Source organism: Orycteropus afer, unplaced genomic scaffold (assembly GCF_000298275.1).
Source record: "Orycteropus afer afer isolate SDZICR_OR568_19922 unplaced genomic scaffold, OryAfe1.0 scaffold00323, whole genome shotgun sequence".
Taxonomy (NCBI): domain Eukaryota; kingdom Metazoa; phylum Chordata; class Mammalia; order Tubulidentata; family Orycteropodidae; genus Orycteropus; species Orycteropus afer.
The window spans coordinates 3,567,336-3,586,053 of record NW_006921910.1 but is presented as its reverse complement, the minus strand read 5'-3'; the positions used below and the strand labels follow the sequence as shown (position 1 = coordinate 3,586,053).

Genomic DNA, 18,718 nt, shown 5'->3' with positions numbered 1-18,718 from the left:
ATAACCATAATAAATATCTATGGACCCAATGAAAGAGCCCCAAAATACATAAATCAGACTTTAACAGAATTGAAAAGACAACTGTATGATTCCACAGATATAGTAGGAGACTTTAATATACCACTTTCAGTGAAAGATAGAACAATAGGAAGAAACTCAACAAAGATGCAGGAAGAACTAGATAATACAGTTCACCAATTTAACCTTATAGACATCTACAGAGCACTTCACCCAACAACAGCATAGTACACATTCTTTTCCAATGCACATGGAACATTCTCCGTGATAGACCATATGTTTATTAATCAAGACTTAATAAATTTTAAAAAACTGAAATACTGCAAAACATCTTCTCAGATCACAATGCTATCAAATTGGTAATCAGCAACAGGAAGATAAACAGAAAGAGAGCAAACACACGGAAACTGAGTAACACTTTCCTTAAAAACAACTGGGTAATAGAAGAAATAAAAAGTGAAATTAAAGAATTCCTTGAATCAAACGAGAATGAAAACACAACATACCAGAATTTTGGGGACACAATAAAAGCAGTGATCAGAGGCCCTTTTATAGCAATAAATGCACACATCAAGAAAGAACAGCCAAAATCAACACCTTAACCCAACATCTCCAACAGTTAGAAAAAGCGCAGCAAAAAAAAACCTACAGTCATGAGAAGGAAAGAAATAATAAACATTCAAACAGAAATAATTGAAGCAGAAAGTAGAAAGATAATAGAAAAAAAAACAAGACTAGAAGTTGGTTTTTTGAAAAGATTAATAAAATTGACAAACCACAGGCAAATTTAACAGAAGAAAAGAGGGAGAGAATACAAATAACATGAATAAGAAACAAGATGGGCAACATCACAACAGAACACACTGAAATAAAAAGGATAATATCAGGATACTATGAAGAACTGTACTCCAACAAATTTGAAAATCTAGAAGAAATGGACAGATTTCTGGAAATATACTACTTACTTAAACTGACACAGACTGAGGTAGAAGATTTGAACAGACCCATAACAAAAGAAGAAATTGGACAGGTCATCAAAAAATTACCACCAAAAATAAAGTCCTGGCCCAGAGTTTCACTGGAGAATTATACCAAACATTCAGAGAAGAACTGACACCATTCCTACTCAAACTATTCCAGAGCATAGAAAAGGGTGGAATCCTCCCTAACTCATTTTATGAAGCAAATATAACCTTGATACCAAAACCAGGCAAAGGCATCAATCACTCAAAAGGAAAACTACAGACCAGTATCCCTCATGAATATAGCTGAAAAATCTTCAACAAAATCCTAGCCAATAGACTCCAGTAACATATCTAAAAAATAATACATTGTGACCAAGTGGGGTTCATACCAGGTATGCAAGGATGGGCAGAAGACATGAATAGACATTTCACCAAAGAGGATATTCAGGCGGCCAGCAAACATGAGGAAATGCTCACAATCGTTAGCCATCAGAGAGATAGAAATCAAAACAACCATGAGACACCATCTGGCCCCAGCCCTAACAGCAAAGTTCAACAAGACAGAAAATAACAAATGCTGGCAAGGATGTGGAGAGATTGGGACACTCATACACTGCTGGTGGAACTGTAAAATGTTACTACTACTGTGGAAAGCAGCATGGCGATTCCTTGAAAAGTTGGAGTTAGAAATACCATTTGATCCGGCAATCCCATTACTAGGTATATATCCTAAAGAAGTGAGAGCCAGGACAAGAACAGATATATGCAGACCCATGTTCATCACAGCACTATTTACAATAGCAAAAAGATGGAAACAACCTAGGTGCCCATCAACAGAAGAATGGATAACCAAACTATGGAATACTGTACAACCCTAAAGAATAACATAAAATTGGCCAAACACTGCGTAACATGGATGAGCTGAGAGGACATTATGCTGAGTGAAACATTATGTCACAGAAAGAAAAATAATTGTGTTAGTTCGCTATTGTAAAGAGTCAAAGGAAAGGTTTATCTATGGAACGAAACTTTCTTTTTTGGTTACCAGGGGTAGGGGTGGAGAACACTGCTAGATAGGTAGAAACCAAGTATTGATTTGGGTGAAGGGAAGGGTACTGTACCAAATGTTAGTGAGCAACATGGTTGCATTGAGGAAGAGGTAGATCAAAGAGAGGTACATAGGAAGTACAGACAACAAAAATGAACCCTTTTGCACATAAGCACTGAATTATCATTGATAGCAAACATTGATACATGGGTGGATAGATGGATGGACAGGCTGAGCGTTCAGTATGTCTATGCAGGGGCAGGTGTGCCCATGACCATGTATAGAGTTGGCAGACAATGTTTCTACAAGAGTATTTGTATGTGCTATAAGAATTCCATAATAGAGTTGACAAGGGAAGGTTATGGACACTTCTTGGCCATAGCCAGCTACCCAGAGGAAGCGAGTAGTTGGACCCGTGGGTTCGGGACCATGGTCGCAGGGGACATCAAGCTCAATTGGCATAACATACTACACAAAACATTGTTCCACCACCTACTTTGGTGAGGAGTGACTGGGATCTTAAAAGCTTACAAGTGGCCATCTAGATGCAACGATGGGTCTTCTCGTCCTGAGCAAAGAAGAATGAAGAAAAACCAAAGACGCATGGAAACAGTTAGTCCAAGGGACTGGTAGACCATGCGATCCTCAGCCTATACGACTGAGACCAGAAGAACTGGATGGAATCCAGCTACCACTGTCGCCTCCTCAGATCCTGGACAGGGAGAAAACAAGGTGGAACAAAACTCAAAACTATTTAAAAAAAAAAAAAAAAAGACCAGGTTTGCTGGTCTGATGTTGTTGTTGTTGTTATGTGCCGTCGAGTCAAACCCGACTCATAGCGACCCCTCCTTGGGTTTCCGAGGCAGTATCTGATAGAGCCTGTGAAACCTCTGAGTCTGTAGCCCCTAGCTGCCCTTCAGGTCTGGAATTGAATTCACTCCTGTGGCTTCCAACCAAATAAAAGACAGGCATATGCGCTGAACATTTGCATCAGGTAGATTACACTCCTTGGAGAGATCAGACATGGGAGAACAGAAGGACAGTGTATGCACAGGGAGACAGCTCAGAGCAGGAGTGCATGGGAGGGAAGGACACAAGGAAGAGGTAACTATGGGGAGGAAGTGGGAAGAGAGCTGTTACATTGTGGGAAATTGCAGTCAATGTCATGAGACAAAGTGTATGGAAACTGCTGTATGGAAGATGAATTTGCTCGACAAACTTTCACCCAAATCACAAGAAAAATTAAAGAAAAAAATTTATTGTGCTTTTTTGTTTACACTAGACTTTGGACATCTTGTATTACAAGTAGCAAACAGAATATCAGTTTATTTGTGCCTCTTAAAATATGTAAATTTAGAGGTTTCCTTTTAATTAAACAATTTTTATCTTTGTTTCTTTTCTCCCTCTGTCTTTTTTTCTTCAAATAGTCTAATTAATTCAGCTCAGAAGGAGACAGATTGTCAGCCAATTCAGTCCTGTGCTTATACCTTTCCAAGTTGGAATTTTCTAATATAAACTTTGCTAAATCAGTACTACAATTCTGCACCTTTTTTTCCTTTTTTAGATTTACTGTGTCAGTTATGTGGTACACAGATAGAGGACTATGAGGAATAAGGAAGTGTCTGAGCCCTAGCCAACAGCACTTTAGAGTTCTGAAGGGTCAACTTTTAGGAAGTCTAACCTTACCTTCTGTGGTGGTTACGCTTGTGTGTCAACTTGGCTGGGCCTGGTTGAGTGGCTAGGCAGCTGAATGTAGTTATTCCCCATGATGAGATTGGTAATGAACTCCGTGGTGGAATCTGTTGGAGCAACTGAGTAGCTGCTTTGGGTCTGTGGTCTGCTTCCCGTATATAAGAAGCAGCTTTGGGAATGGTCTCCAGCTTATGCCATGCTTGGATCCTGCGTGTAGCCGTGTCGTTGTTCAGCAGCCTGACATGGTCTGGCGACCTCGGGACTTACAACGGACTTGAATTAATGGTCTGCCATTAATTGTGGTTTGGTAACATCGGGACTGTGCCATTTTATTTGTCGACCTTGGGCTTGTTAGTCTCAGCAGCCAGCAGCTTTCTGAGTGAAGAAAAGCCTCTAGCTCCAGTGGGCTGGGAGTAGGAGGCAGAGCTGAACCTCAGGGTTGAGGGGCTTTCACCCAGCCCCTAGAGCCTGGCACTTTGAACTTGGACTTAAGGTCTCCAAGCTGTAAGAGAATGAACTCCTGTTTGTTCAAGCCATCCACATTTGTGGTATTTTCTATTAGAGCAGCACTATGTAACCAAAACACCTCCCTAGGGACACGTGCTGAACCTGGGCTCTAGCACATACGTGTTACTTGACAGTAGCTTGCTGAATTTTCTGTGCTGTTCGAAATGTTTTCTGTCTGCAGTGTCCAGTATGATAGCCACTAGTCACGTGACTGTTTAGTACTTGAAATGTGGCTAATGTGACTAAGGAACTAGATTTTAAGTCTTATTAATTCTAATATAAATACTTACTGAAGTATTTATTAATCACTGCAGGCCTAGGACTATTTGTTAACATAAGATAGTTGAATCTCCCTAAAAGCACCAAAAATGGAAGAATGGCAAGACCTAGGTTGTGTTGTTCCACATGCCACCTTCTACTGTGTTAAGGTTTGTCATCCCGTGTTTCATTTCCCATTCCGCCCTTCCCTCCCCCCACTATCCTTGTTTTTTTTTTAATTCTTTCCTTTTTATTGTTATTCAAAGTATGCACACAGAGCATACACCAATTCAACAGTTTCTGCATGTACAGTACAGTGACAGTGATTACATTCCCAAGTTGTGCAACTATTCTCCCCACTTTCTGAGTTGTTCCTCCCTCATTAATGTATATTCACTACCCTTTAAGCTTTCTGTGTTTTTGAGTTGCTGTTGTTGATCCCATATAGATAGTTCTTTAAAGGAGCACAATGCTCAAGGCAGATCCCACTACCTTTCATTAACATTAATCTGGTAGATATCTGCAGGTTTATTACTAGCGTAGGTTGTAATTTACAAGTTAGGGTTCTCAACCCATGAGTATCCTCATGGATACTCAAGTTTGAGAACACCCAGCACTTTACCCATTAAATCTGAGACTGTAATATAAACTCTGGTGCTAGCAATGTAAGCTGATACTGATAGTTAGGTTTGTACTTTGTTGTTGTTTTTGCTTCACTCCAGAGATGTTCTCTAACACTCATATTGCTTTAAGTGCTTCATAGAACCTACATGTAGTTTGGATAAATTTTATATAAAACTTATGTACATAGTAAATAGATGGTGCCATTCTAAAAGAAAAGTTTGGACTCTGCATTCATCATGTGAGGCTTTTTAGGCGTGTTGTTGCTCTTTACTTAAGACTATTTCTTGTAACTTTGAAGGTAAGCATGTTTTGCTTCAATCAAAAGATTTAAAAATCTGTCCTGTACGGTTGCATATAGAATGAGGACAAGCTGTGACTTTTTACTTTATATAGAGTACAAAGGTTGGTATAAGTAATAGCACTGATTTCTGAAAGAGGTATTTAAATTTTTAAAACTTTTAAGTAGAAAGTCTCAGTATTTAAACCTTCATAGTTAGTTACACATGTTTATGTTGGAAAACTGGAATGGACTCTGACTTTCTGCCTCTCATTACCCTTGGTAAGACCACTCATCATTGTCCATGGGTATTTCCTCTAAAGGTAAATACATTATTCTAAATGCTTCTTCCAGGTGTTATCAGGACTTTCCTTTTTCTTTAACTCTCATGAACTAGAATGGCCTCTTATTTTCATAAAAGGGTAGGTCATCATACTTCTTCAGTGAGGTAGTTTAAAATCTCCCTGATTTTTGCTCCCTGATTTTTGTTTGTTCCTAGGGTTCACATGTTGGCCTCTAAAAGGGACTACATTAAGAGTTTTTTCTAGTATATTTGCTTTGTAACTTACCACCTTACTTGATCTCCTTATTACTTCTTTCAGTGTTTTGGTTTATTCTTTTGGATTTTCAGGTAAACTGTTTTATTGCCTATGTATTAGCTGTTTTTGCCTCTTCATTTTTAGTGTCACTTCCAGTCCTATAGTCAGTTTCACTAGCAAATATTCCAAGGAGCCCTGATGGCACATTGGTTAAGCGCTTGCTGCTAATCAGAAATTTGGCCATTTGAACACACCAGCTGTTCTGAGAGGAAGATGTAGAAATCTGCTTCACTAAAGATTACAGCCTAGGAAACCTTATGGAGCACTCCTCTCTCCTGTAGGGTCACTATGAGTCAGAATTAACTCAATAGGAATGGGTTTTGTTTTTAGTAAAGGTGCCATCTAGTGCTTGTAAGGATTTTACACTGGACTTTCAGTAAGGATACTTCATAGTGGCTGAGGAAAATTAAAGATATGTGCTTGTCTTTCACAGAACCAAGCTAAAGAACCAAGAATATGAAACCTTAGATCACTTGGAGTGTGATCTGAATTTAATGTTTGAAAATGCCAAACGTTATAATGTTCCCAATTCAGCCATCTACAAGCGAGTTTTAAAGTTGCAGCAAGTCATGCAGGTAAGATTTCTTAGTTTTGCTAAGTTTATTGTTTGTATAATTGAAATAAGTTTACATGTTGTGAGTGTAGAATATATAATGGTATATAATTTTTCCAAGCAATATGACATTCATTTCAACTGTAAGTACTGCTGAATATTTTTTGGAGTTGGAGGGCCATGTAGAAATAATACAGTAGAACCTGCAAAAGCTGGAACCTGTGTGAGAAGGAAACCTTCAGGAAAGGAAAACTCAAATATTTTCTACTAACAGCGATCGAAAAGTGGTAAGACTGCACCCTGTCAGAGATGGAAAACTTGTAAAACCTGGAAAAACAAGGCAGTCTGGCGAGTTCCAGCCCTCTCACATTTCACTGTAGTTTAGAGTTGGCTTTGTGAGTGGAAGAAGCAAGGATTTGTCCCAAGTGGATAATTTTAGGATACTTAGGAAGTTTCTCTCTAGTCACATAATTACAGTCCGTCATTAGGCTTTACTCCTTTGGTTCTAGACCTTGTCTCTTTTAGGGTAGAGCTTATAGTAGGCTAAAGAACATTTTAAGGCTAATTAATCATTGTACAGTATTCACTAGTTTATCAAATCCTTTCTGAGGGCACATCTTGAAGAGCATCTGAGGTCACAGGTTATTTAAGGATCTTGAGAAAAGAAGGCATAGGTATGAAATACAAATTGGGTTGACCTGGCAGTTTTTGATAGAATCTTGCTGGAAGGAGAGTCTCAGAGCAAGGAAGCAACATGGCAATTTTAGATCACTCGTAGAATCTTCATTTTGTATGGTCAACCTTGTGATTTTTAAACAGACTGTGCATTTCAAGTACTCTGTGTGTATTCCCTAAGCCTGCTGTGGTTGGTCTTTTCAGCTCTCTTTGGCAGGAAGTTGTTAAAAATGCATGTGTTGAAAAGTAGCTCTTTCAGTTCCCACTTCAAATTCTCTTTCTTCTTAGCCACGCTGCCCCTTAGAAGTCAAGGACACCAAAGACCCTCTTTAAGTTGGCTTTATTTAAATATGGGCACCAGAGTTGGATGCCCCTACAGCTTCTCTCAATGTCTGTGCTATGTATAGTCTTAAATGCTGTTCTACTACCCTTCATTCTGCAACTCTTGATCCATTTATTAACCTGCTTTTCTGCCATGCAAGCTTTGTTAAATCAGATTATTGAAAATGTTTAATGATTCTTTAATTTTGTGTATCCTGCTTTTGATTATATCTTTCTTAGTGAATCCAATATGTGTAGCTCTTTAAAATTCATGTATTCTCGGAGTGTTTAGCAGAGTGAGCTTGACTCCTGGGATCTGCTCTTTTTTTAGGCAAAGAAGAAGGAGCTTGCCAGGAGAGATGACATTGAGGATGGAGACAGCATGATCTCTTCAGCCACCTCTGATACCGGTAGTGCCAAAAGGAAAAGGTACATACTCTCCTGAGCTGGAGATTTCTTCTCACTTCCTGTTTATTTCATTTCAGATTAGTGACGAAAAATGTCTTTTTAAGCTATCAAGTGTGAATTCTCGTAGAAGCTTGAAATACTTGATAGCATATCTTCTTTTAGAATTCATTTATAAATTAGATGATTAGCTCTTTTTTAATGGAAGTGCCATATTGCTTGTAGATATCAGGAGATAAAATGACAGCTGTGTTGTGTGTAGCTTGGCAAAACATTGTTTTGTCTAGATGTTTTAAAGAGTGCTGCTTAAATCTAATTTAGGTAATTTCTGCATGTGAATTGCAGAGATAGAATACAGATCAGCAAAGGTAAGGAAGTGGTCAATACTAGCACTGCAGTGAAGTGAGTCATTGCTCTTATTCCTCTGTTTTCCTTGTCGATACATCTCTGTTTGCCATTTTAAGCATGTCAGGTTATAAAATACCATACGATAATTTCTTATAGTTCATAAAATGTTAAGCTAGTTGTTTGGATTTCTTTTCTCTTCCCTAACCCTAACCCTGACTTTCATGGGTTTTATGGAAGGGGATCTTTCTTTGAGACCCTGAAGCTGGACTCCTATAAGGAATCATACAAGACTATCTCTTTTATCTCTGCCTCACCCCCAGGGTGTTTCTGGCATAATCATTGTGGAACACTGTCTTCTCTCTCAGGCTTAACTGGCTTACTATCTTCACAGCAGCAGTCAATCCAGGGATTGTATCTTAAATAAAGAATAAGCTAATCGCTAGTAGCAAGGCTTGAGAGATTCAAAGTTGAGTGAAGAAGTCATCAGTAACTATTGACAGAGTTCTGTACATAATATAGACTCACTAAGATCAGAGGATTTAAAAAAAGGTGTTTAGAAAAGAGAAGCTGTTCTGTCTTTCCCTCTTAAAAATAGCATTTGAGAAACTTTTTTTAGCTTTGAATATAACTTTGCTATGCTATGCCATGCCATGGTAACTGAATCGATTGGTATACCCTGAGATGTCGCCTCCATTACTGGCCTATGAATTTCATCCTTCCAAGTTCTTAATTCCTTGTTATACCAGGAACAACGGAGGAAAAATGTGAAACCAGATCAGAGACATCAAATCAAGAACATCTTTGAGTGTAATTATATAACTCTACTACAGCATCACCTGTGTTTTCCAGATCAGTCACCAATCAAAGATAAAAACTTCTCAGACAAAAGAAGGTAATGGAGGCAAAAGTGATGGTACAGTTTAGTGCCAACACTAAACGAAAGAGCAATCTTAAAGTTGAGTGATAAGAAAACAGTTCCAAGGAAGCATTAGCCTAGGCCATATCCTTAGAAGTTGTATTTCTGTGGCGTACAGTTTGTGGGACATCTCAGGTAGTTTAGATGAAAGTTATGCCCCTAAAAAGAAAACTGAGCATTATGTTCTTGAAATTATAAAGTCCCACTTCAGATTAAAAGTCTCTTGATGAACAGGTTTCTTAAGAAGTATTTTTGTAATAAAGTGGAAAATACAAGAGGAGAACAAATACAAATCATCTGCTAAAGCAATAACAGAACAAACCTGGGTTAGTTAAAAGGTTGAGAGAAGCAAGTCCTACACTTTGGACTATGACAAAAGAAATAATATGATAAGCCTTTTATGTTGAGCAGTTTTATTAATAAGAAGTAGACTCTCTAGAATCCAAGCAAACACAGCAGCCTAGGAGGTTAAGTTAAGCTCAACCAGAGAAGTCAGGGTCAACTTTTGCAAGTACCACTGAATCTGACTCTTGAGTAGTGCATATGATTCTATCTACACTTTACTTTTTTAGCACCAAAGAGTGTGAGAAAATTGAATGCGGGTATGTTCTACTTCATTCTAGAAGTGTGTTCTTCTCCCTCATTCCCTACTCCTTTATCCAAAAATCTATCCATTGTCTTCTATGTTGAAGTGTTCCAAGTATTCTTAATGTCTTTTATCTTCTGGACTGAATAATTCTTTTTTTTCTCGACTGTGTTTGGTTATATATGACCCTCCAATGTTGCTTTGTTTTATTTTTCTTCACATGTAATGTTTATTTCTGCTTTCCCAGGAACACTCATGACAGTGAAATGTTGGGTCTCAGGAGGCTGTCCAGGTGTGCAGTCCTTTTTTTATGCATAAACATACTTTTGAAAGTGTAACTCTTCTGTGGCATGGTCAGTACTGATTAGGTGAAAAGTGAAGCCTTACTAAGCATATAAAAATAAAGGATTCTTTGAGTGCCAGTTCGTTTTATGAATAAAGAAAGCAGTACAGTGTAGAAGTAAGTAAAATAAATTCAAAATTAGTTAGCCTAGATACGTTCAAATATAGCCTTAATTTGTTGCTAGTTTTTCCAGGGGCAGAACGCCCCCTCACCAATCATTGTGGTTATGCTTCTGCAACTAAAGGTAGAGGCTGATGAGGCTGATGCTATGGTGGCATTGCTAGTGTCCAGGGACTGCTGTGTGCTGATTTCCTTTCAGGGATGTTTTTTACAGATTGGGAATGGCGGTTGGATCAGAATCCATATTGACAATCCAAAGATATCTCTGCCTGTGGACACCTATGCACTGGGTAGTGCTTCTAGAGCATAAGTACATTTCCTCAGTCTCTGATTGTGTCCACGTCTTATTTTTTTAAAAAATCCATTCTTTTGCATGTTTCTTAGGATTTTAAAAACAACTATGAGTTGCCTTGTCTTGGGCCTAGTAGTAATCATGTAGTGCTTTTGTTTTCACATTTGTTACCCAGCATTCACAGAGCATCAGCTGCTTGTACAACACTGACTGTGCTCTCACAAGTCATAAAGGTGGAAATTCTGTCATCTCTTCTACCTGCCAGGAACTTACTGTCCAGGGAAAGAGGCAGGTTGAAAAACAAATGAAAATTGTATGTGGGAACAACGTAATAAAATAATTGCATTAGGTACACAATTACACATTTATATAGAAATGTTGCATGATTGCCAATTAGTTTTAGGAAAAATTATGTCTTCTCTGTGCTTTTCTTTGAAAGTTCAGTGTTGTCTACCATGTTGCTACCATATGTAGTCCACTCTAGAAAATTACTGTTATCACTGTCATCTTCCTAACTTTTTCCTTAAGAAAAAATTTCTTCCTTAGATGATAAATCTAAGAAAAAAAGGTTGTGGCTTCTTTTTCTTTTTTAGCATTCATACCGTATGGCACTGATTCTGGGTGTTAGTAGGAAAAGAAATTGGCTAATGTGTATAAAGCCCTTAGAACAGGTCCTGGAAGCAGTAAGTACTCAATAAATGTAGTTCTGATTATTTCCTGGAAGTAGTGCCTTTTGACATCCATAAGGATTGAGTAGATTTCATTATGTTTTTAGTCAGATGTTAATAGTCTGAGAAGTCTCATTGGAAAAGATAAATAAAAAGGTCATTCTTTAAAGATTTCAAGGTGAAACATAACAAGTCTTTGGGCTTACTTAGCTTAATAATAGCAAGCACCACTAAAGCTCTTGGGCCAGGGAGCTAAAAATGATGGAGCATTGTAAGCCTCTGAGCAGGGCTAACTTTGATTGGAGAGGCCTTTGGTAACTGCTGACCTATGGGAAAGGGAGGGACATGATCCAAACAGTAAGATGACTGTCAGCTAACTCAAGTCTCAGTTCTACTACTTACTTTCTGGCCTTAGATGTTGACATAATTGCTCTAAGACTCACCTTTTGCATCTGCACAGTTGGGATAGTAATTGTGCCTGGATTTCACAGTTTGAATATTAAATGAGAGTGCATAGATAGTGTTTAGCACAGTACCTGGCATATGGTAGAGGTGTTATCACCCTAAATTAGAAAACTGTGTGTGTGTGTGTGTGTGCACGCGTGCACACACAGGTTCATATAATAAATAATGGTTTCAGTGCAAGATTAGTGATGAGAACATTTGAGAAAAGTAGTCATCTGAAGGTGAGAGGGTTAGGACTAACACTGTGACATTTGAAATTGAAAGGGAGGAGCAGATCTAGAAGGGCTGTAGAAGAACTCCTAGAACTTGATAATGAGTTAGAGGGAGCAAAAAAAACAAAAACAAAACTCACTGCACCAAGTCGATTCCAACTCATAGTGACTTTGTTGGTTTTCCAAGGCAGTAAATCTTTATGGAAGTAGATTGCCCCATATTCCTTCCACGGAGCAGCTGGTGGGTTTGAACCACCAACCCTCTGGTTAGCAGTTAAATAAATGGCTTAGGTGCTGTACCACTACAGCTGTAATAGTGATTCCAGTGTTTCAGGCAGGGTTAGGGGTTTGAAGAATGGCATTGATGTCCTGGAAAATTAGGACTACGTGTTGTACAGAGCTTCTACTAGCTCATAACTTTAATGCAAGGTAATAGAAACACCTATTACTTAGGGCATTTGACTTTCATATGTCAGGAAATTCCTGTAATATACTGATTTTATTAAGCACAGTACACTTTATGGTTGTAAGCTTCTAGAGTATATTTATGACAACAATGTCTTGCTGTCCCGTTGAGTGTGGCACCCTTGAGTGCACAACAATGAACATCCCTGGTTTTGAACTCCCTTTAGATGTATTTTACTTTATTATGTTCAGAAATACTGCTGAAAATATGCCAGTTACAAGGTCTGGGATTTAATTTTCTGCACCTCTCCCAAAATGAAGACTAGTAAGTAAGATGGTCACAGTTAATGGTCTGAAGGAGGAAGAGAAGAAGGGATCTAAGAAGAGTCTCAATGCAAAATGACATTGAAAACAGTCACCAGAAAGTATCAAATAGAGAAATATGGTGGTTGTCTTTTTAAATGTAGAATTTATTTCATTTCAAAAAGTGTTTGAAGCTACTTTCAAAAGTCATGAATATAATAAGGTTTAGCTTCCGTATTGCAAGAAAATAAAGCAAATACATCAGCCATCCAAGCAAATAGTGTTATTATAAATGAGCACTGAGTTTAGCTCTGAATTTTTTGTGGCAGCCAGATTAAAATTGATGAGCTAATGATTCTCAGTCTCAAAGGCAACATATAAGAATGTAGAAAAATGTAAACAAAATAACAAAACTGGATTTTTTTTGAGAAGATCATTTTGATTGCCTTTGAGTATGGAAACCAGATTGTGGATCACTATTATAGAGTGAATGATACATACAAAGCAAGAATACTATTAATAATAAAAGTGTTAAAACAGTAAATTACAGGTATTAGAACAGCTTCTTATATTCAGTTAGGTTCCACATTTTGAGTATGCCCCATTCAACACTATGAAGTGTCAGAGTTGCTGGAATTGGAACAATGAACCACTCACCAGTCCACCCAAATTCAGTTAAAAGCTCTCCCTCCTCTTTAAAAATCTCAGAAAACTTGCCTTAGATTCAGTCCCAGGTAGTGATTTGTACAGAAAAGCATAATGGTATTTGGGAGTGAGGGTGTTAGAATCCAGGAGGGAATAGAGCTGCTCTCCTGCGGGTCCATGGTGAGGGTTTTCACTGAACTCTTACACTGTTTAAAATTCCTGGAATGAGGAGTGGTTTTATTCTGAGTTGATTATTAAGAAGATCTTTTAAGCTTAGAGGTTCAAAATTGAATTTCTGATTCTTCCTTTTGAAGCTCAGTACTCAAAGCGAGACCTAGAGAAACCTTACCTGCCTTAAGCAGTTTTTTATTCTTCTTTTTTTTTTTTTTTTTTAATTGTGATTTGGGTGAATGCCTTAAGCAGTTTTAAGTACAGATTTCTGTGATACCGAATCCGGTTCAGAAATTTTCCTTTAGATGCTTCCTGAAACTTAAAGTCACTTGTGTTCTAATCTGCCTATGGACCTCTGTCCCAAGTTCCCCTTCCTTTGTCCACTTGTTAAATCCCTGGAGTGAGAGACCTTTCTTTCACATCATTGTCCCAGGATTCCTCTTTAGAGAAATAATTTCCACTAACTGAAACATCCCCTAGACTGCCATCATCTAACAAATACTTACATGACACAGAGACACATATACTGAGGGGAGAAGGGGGCAGGAATGATACCAGGATGCCAAAAGGGAATGAGCGGTCAGCGTGAAGACATAGGCCAGTGGATGATTCAACCATAGGAAATGGGAAGAATCCCTTTGTTTTGTTTTCTCTCCTAATTAAACCACTTTCTGTTTATTTGAGCTTCATGATCCTGGGAAGATAGGCATTTCTGAGACATTTTTAAATCTTAAGGATAGATAATTTTTTGCCCTCAACTGCTAATCATTTTTTATTTGAGTTTTGTTTTTGTTTTTAAAAGCATACTTTGAATCTTAGAGGGAAAATATCTGACCCTTGGCTTCTTCATGACCCAGCAGTAGAATAAGTGATCAGGGGACTGGACTACAAGACTTATACAGCCAGGTAGTATTTTGAGTTGTTTTGTTTTTAATTTTGTTTTGTTGTTGAGAATATGCACAACAAAGCATATACCAGTTCAGTAGTTTCTACATGTACAATTCAATGACATTGATTACATTCTTTGAATTATGCAACAATTCTCCCCCTCCTTTTGTGAGTTGTTCCTCCCTCATTGACATAAACTCATCACCCCTTCAGGTTCCTGTCTAATCTTGCAAGTTGGTGTTGTCACTTTGATCCCATATAGATAGTTCTTAAAAGACTGTAATGTTCAAGGCACACCTTTTTTGCTAGTGAGGTTAAACTGTTGTTTGGGCTTTTTTTTTTTTTTTTTTTCCTTAATTTTTATTGTGATTTGGGTGTAAGTTTACAGAGCAAATCCACTTTCCATACAGCAGCTCACATGCACTTTGTCTCATAACATTGACTACAATTTCCCACAATGCATCAGCTCCCCTCTCACTTCCTCCTCATAGTTACCTCTTCCCTGTGTCCTTCCCTCTATGCACTCCTGCCCCCGCCCCAAGCTGTCTCCCTTTGCATACACAGCCCTTCTATTCTCCCATGATTGATCTCTCCAAGGAGTGTATCAACCTAATGTAAATATTCAGCTCATATGCCTGTCTTTGTTTGGCTGGAAGCCATAGGAGTGGGTTCAATTCCAGATCTAAAAGGCATCTAGGGGCCATAGTCTCAGTGGTTCCATCAGGCTCTATCAGACCCAGCAAACCTGGTCCCTTTTTTTTTTTTTTCCCCAAATGATTTTGAGTTTTGTTCCACATTGTTCTCCCTCTCTATCCAGGATCTCCTACAAAGATCCCCCTCTGAGTAGTTGACATTGGTAGCTGAGAACCATCTAGTTCTTCTGGTCTCATAGTCGTATAGGCTGAGGATCACATGGTGTACCAATTACTTGGAATAATTGTTTCTGTGTGTCTTTGGTTTCTTCATTCTTCTTTGCTGCAGATGAGGAGAGATCCATGGTTGCATCTAGATGACTGCTTGCAAGCTTTTTTTTTTTTTTAATGCATTTTATTGAAATACAATTTATGTACAGTGAAAGACACAAAACTAAAGTGACATGGGTCGATACTTTTTTTTTTTTGGTAATGTTCCCTCCCTTCCTCTCCCACCCCTGGCAAGCAACAAAGAAAGTTTCTCTCCATAAATAAACCTCTCCTTTACCCTCCACAGCTACAAACTAATACTATATTTGTCCTTCTGTGATTGACTTATTTCACTCAGCATAATGTCCTCCAACTTCATCCATATTATGTGGTGTTTTGCACACTCTACATTATTCTTTGGTGCCACTGGCAGACTTTTAAGGTCCCATTCGCTATTCGCCAAAGTTGGATATGGAACAATGCTTTTGTGTAGTATGTTGTGCCAGTTGAGCTTGATGTCCCCTGCAACTATGGTCTTGGGCCCCAGGTCCAACTGCTCACTCCCTCTGGGTAGCTAGCTGTGGCCAAGAAGTGACTACAGCCTTGTCCCTTGTCAGCTCTACTGTATACCTAGGAATTCTTACAGAACACACAAATGTTTGGTTTTAAGAAGACTTCAGGGGATATTTTTGGTTTAAGATTTAAAGACGATCTCAGAGCAGTAGTTTTGGGACTTCATTCAACCTCCATGGCTCCAGAAAGTCTAGAGTCCATGAGAATTTGAAATTCTGTTTTTTACTTTACCCCTGTGATTTGGGTTCTTCTATAGAATCTCTGATCAAAATGTTCAGTAATGGTAGCCAGACACCATCCAGTTCTTCTGATCTCATCAGTTACATAGTCTGTTTTAGGAGTGAACTTCCTTCTGCTTACAGAATAGGAAACATAAAATATATATGCATGTATATATGTATGGCGGTTCAAACCCACCAGCCACTTCTTGGAAGGAAGATGGGGCAATCCACTTCCATAGTGATACTGCCTCAGAAACCCAAGGAGGGTTCGCTATGAGTCGGGTCCGACTCAACAGCACATAACAACAACAACAATATATATGTATATGCATATGCATATATAAATATATATATTTATCTCTAAGTGCTATGTTATAGGATCTTAGTAAATGTTTGTTTGATTAGAAATTAAGTCATAAGCCATTTCTTTTTAATACCTACGTGACTGTTCACTTGGAAAGTGCTGGTTCACGTCTGGCTAGAATTTCTTTATCAGTTCTGAAAACATAAGAGCAGTAGACCAGAAAGCAGATCATATCGTCTCTTCTGATAATCACTGGCAGTTCCCCAAGCCAGTTTCTTCAATACTAGGAGACTAGACTGACCGTCTGTTCTCTTGAGGCCCTTTTGGCTCTGGTTCTAATCTATGGTCCCTTGTACTTTGTTCCATATCACTCACATCTGTTTTTCAGCATCACATCTCACTGGAGAAATTAGGAGGAAAGACAGGGATTCACACTCAGGGATGAAAATCTAAGCCCTCTAGAGAGCTTAGATGAACCACAGACCATTTATTCTTTAATCTGGGTTGGCTTAGAGGGATAGAATAATGCTGATGAAGGGAGGAGAAGAAGGACTGACCCTGACAAAATTAATGTGAGAGAGACTTGTACCCATTGTAGGGACACTAGTCTGGCAGACAGTCTCCCTTTGTTTTTTAACAACCAGAATATATATATGCAGGTGTCCAGGAGAAGTTGTCTTAAGAGATGGGGACCTTCTCTGTGTTAGGTTGTTGGGGTTTGTTTGTTTGTTTGTTTTGTTTTTTGCTTGGAAATAAGGGTTGTTAGAAATGCTAGGGAATCACTAGTTTTGCTGCATTTTTGTTCTATTCATTTTATAATCAGAAAATGGGTTTCAGTTGATGATAGAATTTAATTTTCTTTGGGTGTCAGACAAGAACTTTTTTTAAGCATTTAATTATGAGATGTTATAAACAAATATGTCTTGTGTTCATTGGTATTCCTGCCAAGGTCACTATGGTTTTAACTATGTTTAAAATTTTGGAAATTTTCCTAATATTTGCTTATAGCTTCCTGCATGTTTACTATGTGTATGGTATTTGTAATCAGTGAATTGGAATAATTTTAAAATACCTGCCCCAAGATTAATTTGTTTCATTTCATGTTCATCCTTTAAGGAAAACTGAACATGATCTCATTCTTCCCTTTCTCTGCCTCCTTCAACAGTAAAAAGAACATAAGAAAGCAGCGAATGAAAATCTTATTCAATGTTGTTCTTGAAGCTCGAGAACCAGGTTCAGGCAGAAGACTTTGTGACTTATTTATGGTTAAACCATCCAAAAAGGATTATCCTGATTATTATAAAATCATCTTGGAACCAATGGACTTGAAAATAATTGAACATAACATTCGCAATGACAAATATACAGGGGAAGAGGGAATGATAGAAGACATGAAGCTGATGTTCCGGAATGCCAGGCACTACAATGAGGAGGGCTCCCAGGTGAGGACAAGGAGGCCTCCAGATGTGGAGGAGTCTCTAGGATGCTGGTGGAATAATGCATGAGAGACCAGCTCCAGGGGTTAAACTTAGGTTATTCTTCTCAGTGACTGGGTTAGTATTTTGTCTCTTCTTAATTGTTTAAAATGGTAGGCAATACACCATAGAGGTTAAAAGCTCATACTCTGTAGTCTGACATCCTGGATTTGAATCCTACTCTGCTGATCCCTCTTAGTAACTTAATTCTGAGTCTCAGTTTGTTCATCTCTAAATTAAGGATAATAATAGTACTTGCATTGGGGTTGTAGGATTTAAATGAGGTAGAGAGCATTTAGCCTGTACCAAATAAGCACACAGATAAGAGCCAATAGCATTAAAAATCTCATCATCATTATTATTACTATCCTCAATTGCCATATTTTTTTTTTAATTTTTGTTGTGGTTTAGGTGAAAGTTTACAGAGCAAATTCATTTTCCATATAGCAGCTCACGTACACTTTGTCTCATGACATTGACTGCAATTTCCCACAGTGCAACAGCCCCTTTCCCACTTCCTCCTCATAGGTACCTCTTCCTATGTTCTTCCCTTCTATGCATTTCTGCCCCCTGAGTGGTCTCCCTATGCATACACAGCCCTTCTATTATCCCATGATTGATCTTCTCTAAGGAGTGAGTCTACCTCCTTAGAGGTAGATATGTTCAGCTCATATGCCTGTCTTTTGTTTGGCTGGAAACCACAGGAGTGGATTCAGTTCCAGACATGAAGGGCAGCTAGGGACCATAGTCTCAGGAGTTCTACCAGGCTCTATCAGACCAGCAAACCTGGGGTCTTTTTTTTAATGATTTTGAGTTTTGTTCCACATTGTTCTCCCACTCTATCCAGGATCTTCTACATAGATCCCCCTCCAAGTGGTTGACAGTGATACTCAATGGCCATACTTTGAGGATACTCCATAAAATTTTATGGTTACCTAA

At 38.4% G+C, this 18,718-nt stretch overlaps 1 protein-coding gene across 1 annotated transcript in view; it reads left to right on the top strand.

Annotated features, from left to right (window-relative positions):
* Positions 1 to 18,718, top strand: part of PBRM1 (polybromo 1) — a 148,966-nt gene that overhangs the window by 45,966 nt on the left and 84,282 nt on the right. The window contains exons 12-15 of the mRNA XM_007952061.1: positions 6,422 to 6,563; positions 7,869 to 7,966; positions 10,040 to 10,084; positions 17,470 to 17,746. Of these exons, the coding sequence (XP_007950252.1) occupies positions 6,422 to 6,563; positions 7,869 to 7,966; positions 10,040 to 10,084; positions 17,470 to 17,746 (562 nt within the window). The remainder of the gene's footprint in view (positions 1 to 6,421; positions 6,564 to 7,868; positions 7,967 to 10,039; positions 10,085 to 17,469; positions 17,747 to 18,718) is intronic.